The sequence below is a fragment of the Rhyacophila brunnea genome, unplaced genomic scaffold (assembly GCF_057557595.1).
Source record: "Rhyacophila brunnea isolate RB1 unplaced genomic scaffold, BYU_Rbru_1.0 scaffold_13, whole genome shotgun sequence".
Taxonomy (NCBI): domain Eukaryota; kingdom Metazoa; phylum Arthropoda; class Insecta; order Trichoptera; family Rhyacophilidae; genus Rhyacophila; species Rhyacophila brunnea.
In genome coordinates, this window is record NW_028232785.1 from 33795821 (window position 1) to 33802498 (window position 6678).

Below are 6678 nucleotides of genomic sequence, written 5' to 3' on the forward strand. Positions count from 1 at the left end.
TTCACCTATATTCAGCGCGCTATTTAATTTTAAAGTTTGTATGCAAAACCTGACTGGGTGGGTATAAAAAAATATTTTGTAGTTAAATCTCTTGTCGCATAACTAGTGAAAAATTTTGCTTACTTTTAATTTTTTTTTCTCATTTAGTTCGTGAGATATTTGATATGAAATATTTGATGAACGTTAACTAGAACCACCCAACAAACTTTTTTAACTTTTTATTAGGTCATTAATTTGTCTATTATTGGCTTACGTTTGTGCACGTGCTTTTATTGTTTTGAAGATTACATCGTGAGAGATATTTTTTTTTTTAATTAGCGACTTGATACTTGAACCAATAAATTTGTCTTACATTTTTTTTGTTAAATGCATACGATTATGTATATTTATTTAAACTTTTTCACGTTTTTTCAAATTTTTATCTCTTATATTAAGCTATAAATTTGATTTTGAATGGCCGTCAAGTTTTAACACTAAACATTTTTTTTTTCACATTTTTTAAATGCATTCCTTTGAGTAATTTAATTACATGATTTTTCATGAAGTTCTTATTGTTTTTCCATTTGAATTACTCGAAAAATTCGCATTTTTCCATTTTTACTAAGTACCCCGTCAAAATATCCCGAACAAAAACAACCGCATCCGTATGAATGGTCCGGTCAAAAGAGTTTCGTAACAGCCTACACGGCCCCTACCTACCTGTTTTCCATTTATGTACTAATCCAAGAGTATCAATATCTTCGTGCTTCAATTTGGAAAGCACCTTAATATATTTTTATTGGTGCGTCGTCAAAATATCCTTTGCGAAGACATTCGCAACAGTCATAGCTCTCACCAAAAACTGTTTTCACCACTCCAATGTCACAATATAATAATATTATATTATTTATCTTACAAATTATTGATGGCTTTCACTATATTATCTTTAGACCTCGTGCGTTCATAAATGTTCCGTTGTGCATTAATTTATGACGAGCAAGCTTTATATCCAACGCTAGTTACTTTAAAAATCTCTTTTTATTAATTTTAAGTACGTTTAATAATAAGACAACCAATAAACAAAATTATAAGTAGTTATTATCCACCTTATCGTTTCGAATGACAGCGAATAATTAGTAATAATTATTTAAATATTAGTATTTTGTCATATATTGTCTATTACTATATTAACAAGTTTGTTGTCGTTGCCTATCAAACGTCACAATCATCTGTCACATGAGATGCGCCTTTCATGTTTAGGGTACTGGATATACTATTTAATACACATTTATCCATATATTTACCACATCCATGCTTAAGCGATTTTAGTGGATAATAATTATTGTTCTCCCTAGAATTTTCCCAGCACCTGATGTCGAATACTCTCAACATTAACTATGAAGACTTCAGAAGCAACGAAAGCGACTCGTCGGGCTGTAGCTACCGGACGGAAAACTATTGCAATTCGGGACGTGAATTCATCAGACGAGGAGGACAACGCAGAGGAGTCGCACCATTCGCAGGAGGAAGTGAGCGATTCGGAAGCGAGTATTCCGGATATGGAGCCAGAAACCCAAGCCATTTACGAGGAATTGGGAATTCAGGAGACGACGAATTCTACGGAAGCAGCCGTCACGAAAGCGATAGATTTACAAGCAGAAGTAGGAGCCCCGCCTTTGATATCCATGCTGGAAATATTGGAATTGGTGTGGCCTCCAGCGATATGTCTGAGTTTTCTGGAGCGACAGTGCTTGAAAACGAGAAATCTGACCTGGAAGAGGATCTGCTCCACGACGTCGCAAGGGGTATTACTCATCGCAAAACAGCTCAAACGGGACAAAGTCGAATTAGAAAAATGTACGTTCTCGGCTTTCAAAGGGTCGCTTCGAAAAGGAGAGTTTTACACGACGTTTACGAGAAGAAATGTTCCGGGCGGGTTGACGGATCAGTTTATGGAGGTCTTCGGTGGAGACACAGGGGAGCAGTGTTCCTCATCTGCGATCACGCCGACCATTTCCACATTATTCACGACTGCCAGTACTATAATTCCACCTGCAAATGCTGCGCCGTCGACGAACTCAGATCGGTTGCCCGGAACATTGTCGGTCGAAGATACGCTCGACGCGTTGTTGCCAGTGTCGATATCAGCATCGACCACTGGTACAATATCACAGTCTATTGCGAGAAGGAAGAACGGCACATTGATTACTTGGACATCGCCGGGAGAAACTGGATACCAGGTAATAAAGCTGGACATATACGACTTCAAGAAGATCTCCGCAGTGGACAAAAAAAACTGGTGGAAACTTTCGGAGATGCGATCGACCTTCTTGACGTCCAGTATTGCCGACCCAAAGCATCAAGCCCTGCAGAAGCTGGTGGCAATGGCTGCGAAGGATCTGACGACTCTCCCGGGCGTAAAGAAGGATGAAAGGGAGACCGGCTCGTCGAGTTTCTTCGGCGGTTTCCAACAGCGCCAATAGGTCACGTGTTCGGTCTGTCTATCTGGATGCAATCCAAGTACAAATTTTTTAATCGGCAGTCTCCATTGTTGCAAAATGTATGTAAAATTGTTGGCAGTACTTACAATGAATTATCAATCTCAGAATTAGCCGAGTTCTTTGCATCAAGGGATCCTCAAAATTTAATTTTTATCGCTCCAATGGGAAACGTCCAAAATTACTACTTGTCAACAGAATAAAGTTTCCATGTTATGGAGCGACTAGTTTATTTTCAATTTAATGACAATCGCTCGCTCAGATGTTGAGTATTTTTTCAAATGTTTATTTAATGTCCTCGACCGTAGAGTACCAAAAAAAAATACTCTCTTTATATTAAGTCCGCCGAATGCAGGTAAAAACTTTTTTTTCGATGCCTGCATTCATTATTATATAAATTTTGGCCAAATGGACAATTTTAATAGATATTGTACATTTCCACTTATGGAATGTGTTGACAGGAGGGTAATATTATGGAATGAACCTGTTATGGAAGCGTCCGCGAGCGAAACACTATATCTTTGGGGGCGACACGTGTAATGTGAAGGTGAAATATCAAGGCGATGCGGTCATTGGCCGAACGCCAGTGATCGTATTATCTAATAGCGACGTGTTTCCCATAGACGAAGCGTTTAGTTCGAGAATGTTTTCATTTCAGTGGCGGCCAGCGCCTTTTTTAAAGGAATATAATAAGAAACCGAATCCCATTGTACTATTTTTATTATATAAAAGAATAATTATATTAATGTTTCATTGATGATCTTCCCAATCCCCCTGTTGTTGTCCTTTTGTGCTTCCTTTTGGTCGGACGATCCTCGTCGTCCAAATCTAACAGCTGGAAATCTTCGTCGATAGTCTCGGTAAACGACGACAGATTACCCGTTCTGGCGTCCGTCATGCCAAACAGCGTTCGCCCATCAGTATAACTGTGAGCCCTGTTTTCTACGAATCGCACTTCCTTTGGCCACGATATCGGCGTGCTCTTCTTAAATGCTGAACTAATAGAAAATTCAACAGTCGCACCGCACTTGACTTTCCAGTAGGCACTAGAATTCAGAAATGATTTGTCCGAATGTCTGTCTGTTTGTCTGTCTGTCTTTCTGTCTGTCCCGTATGCGTTCCTATACCATTCATCGGATTGCGATGAAATTTTGGTAAGTGGTTGTATGCACACCCGCAAAGGTTTCTGAATTTGAAAAATCATCATCTTCTTCATCATCATTCTATTTTCTTTTAATCGTATGGTTCCTATACCATTCATCCGATTGCAACGAAACTTTCGTCAGTTATTGTACACACACCCGCAAAGGTTTCTAAATTAGAAAAACCATCTTCTTCTACTTCTTCTTCATTATATCTTCTTTTATTCATATGGTTCCTGTACCATTCATCCGATTGCGATGAAACCTTCGTCAGTTGTTGTGGTAACACCCGCAAAGGTTTCTGAATTAATACAACCATCTTCTTCTTTTATTTTATATTCTTCCATTCATCCGATTGCAATAAAACTTTCGTCAATAATTGTGCCAAAACCTGCAAAGGTTTCTGAATTAGAATAACCTTCTCCTTCTTCTTCTATTCACAATGAAACTTTGGTGAGTTATCGTGCGCATGCCCACGAAGATTTCTGAATTAGAAAATCATCTTCTTCTTCTATTCGTATGCGTTCCTATAACATTCAACCGATTGCGATGAAACTTTTGTGAGTTGTTGTGCGTACACCTGCGAAGGTTTCTAAATTAGTATTATATAAAATACAACGTTTATTGTTTGTTTGTTCCATGCAATTTTGATTTTTTTTACTACATATTAATAACGTTTGCATACTTTGGATTCGATTTTAATTTAGTGGTCTTTTGTTTGACCTATACTCTTATTAGAATTATTTTCATATTGCCATATTGTATAACACAGATATTTTAATATTAAAAAAATAATTACCTCTTATTATTTTTTAAATATCTAAGATAAATATAACCACGAAGCGACCCTGTGCGAAGCCGGGTACTTCAGCTAGTATTATATATAAATGAATGTATGTCTGTCCCGTGTGCGTTCCTATACTATTCATCCGATTGCAATGAAATTTTGGTGAGTTATTGTGCAAACGCCCGTCAAGGTTTCTGAATTAGTACAACCATCTTCTTCTTCCTCTATTCTATCTTTTTCTATTCGTATGCATTCCTATACCAAATTTGGACAATCCATGCTTCTCACAAGGGCAGCTGAATGTGCCCTACTTCCTTCTCTGTTCCATAAGATTCAATGTTGCCTTTGAAAGCTTGGTGGGAGGAGTGACTTCCGAGCTTTTTACGCCTGTTTTTTTCTGCACATTGTAGAATGATATTCGTTATATCCTCCGCGTTGGATAGGGAAACAGTTTCGTTCTCATCTAAGAAAGCCGATAGTGCATTTTTGAGTTCATCTTGGAATTCAGTATTGTTCTGCAAGTATATGCGAGCATTTGACTTCTGGAGTTTGGATCTTTCTGATTTGAAGTTCAATCTTATCTTACATCTCACCATCCGGCGATTGCTGCCGGTGTTAAACAGATTGATCACCTTACAGTTTAAAAATGTATATTTTCTGTCAGTGAGGATGTAATCGATTTCGCTGGTTCTACCTGACGGTCTTCTCCATGTCCACTTACGTGTAGGTTTATGTTGGAAAAAGTAATTCATAATGTGAAGAATGTTGGTTTCAGCAAACTCCACAAGCATGTCCCCTCTACCATCCTTTGAGCCATGTCCGAAATGTCCGACCAGTACGTCATCTCTTTGGTATGATCCAATACGTGCATTGAAATCTCCCATTATGATGTTCAAGTGGCATTTACTTTTATTTTTCGAAGATTATTTATTAGATAGAGAAAGATTAGTTATTTCTTCGTAAAACTCTTCCACTTTTTCATCAGGATAGCTCTGTTTCAGAGCATATGCTTGCAAAATCTGAATCCGGTACCTTGCATTGATTTTGAGTAGGTATCAGGCTTGCGACCCTCTCAGAAATGCAGTTGAATTCGACTATGCGGTCTTTCCAGGTTTTGTTGACAATAAATCCAACACCACTCGTGCGTCCTTCATCGGTTCATTTGTAATACAGCACATGTCAGCTTTGTAAAGTGATAATACCCTCACCTTTACGTCTTACTTCGCTGAGTCCGACAACATCCCAGTGGATATTCGTGAGCTCTTCTTGTAACTCTACAAGATTATATATTACTTATAAAAAATTTTAATATTTACCGACATTAAATATTTTACTTTTTAATTATGTTAAATCAGGCTTTAGTATAGGTTCTATATGTTTTAAAATTTTACTTTTTCCTCTAATTAATTGATGAATATTTTTTCTCTTAAGTGTTTCCCTATATGTATTTATTGATAAATTAAAACACTGTTGAATGAAAATGCTTGATAAATTATATCAAATTACAATATGTTTCGTTATCCTGTTACTCTTGGGGGATGCTTCTACCTACCTACCAGAGGCACCTAGCGGAAAAATACGAAGATTGCAATTTGAGACATTTTTTTGATAAACTAGTAAGAAGAAAAATATTTTTATTTGAAGTCGAAGATAAACTTACAATAATTGTAATAAAATATGAATTTGTTAGATATTTACATACACAGTGACATTATATTTTATGGTCATATTTATTATTAAAATTTAGCTTATGTTTTCAATTTTTCGTCGTGTAGATTTTTGACTAATTCATCATTTTAATATTTTTATATTTATTTAAAAAAACATCGATTTTTATAAAAATATAAATGTGTATAACTTGAAATCTTTTTTATTTATATGCAATCTTATTTAGGTATGGTCCCATTATTTAAGCTCATCAAACTCATAAGCTAATCAAGTCCAACGTCGCCTCTGCACTCTCAAGTGTGATGAGAGGCTGCTTGGTGCGTTCTCTTATCTCCTTGTTGCTCCTAAAGTCATGCCACCGCACGCCTAGTATTCGTCGCAAAGATCTGTTATCGAAGCTCAGTATACATTTGCTCTGAGCCTTCGTAAGGTGCCATAATGCGCTACCTACCCGTCAAGAAATTTCATAATTTTTTATGCATCTAGGCGTGATATGGTTCTAATAGCCCAACTTAAAATCAAGCTATACCATCAATAATATAATCTAAATAAGATTCTGATACACCCCTGTTACAGGCGGGCTTCTCTCGGTGTAAAATAATCA

At 36.8% G+C, this 6678-nt stretch overlaps 1 protein-coding gene across 1 annotated transcript; it reads left to right on the forward strand.

Moving 5' to 3' along the window:
- The first annotated feature begins 1208 nt into the window (after nt 1-1208).
- On the forward strand, nt 1209-3135 carry LOC147077343 (uncharacterized). The gene is made up of 2 exons (XM_085941494.1): nt 1209-1240; nt 1335-3135. Exon 2 carries the CDS (start codon nt 1377-1379, stop codon nt 2460-2462), a length of 1086 nt encoding a protein of 361 aa, XP_085797620.1. The 5' UTR covers nt 1209-1240; nt 1335-1376; the 3' UTR covers nt 2463-3135.
- Nucleotides 3136-6678: the final 3543 nt, after the last annotated feature.

Bases quoted from the DNA above. Each gene is read 5' to 3' on its own strand.
- LOC147077343 (XM_085941494.1), top strand. From the start codon at position 1,377: ATGAAGACTTCAGAAGCAACGAAAGCGACTCGTCGGGCTGTAGCTACC.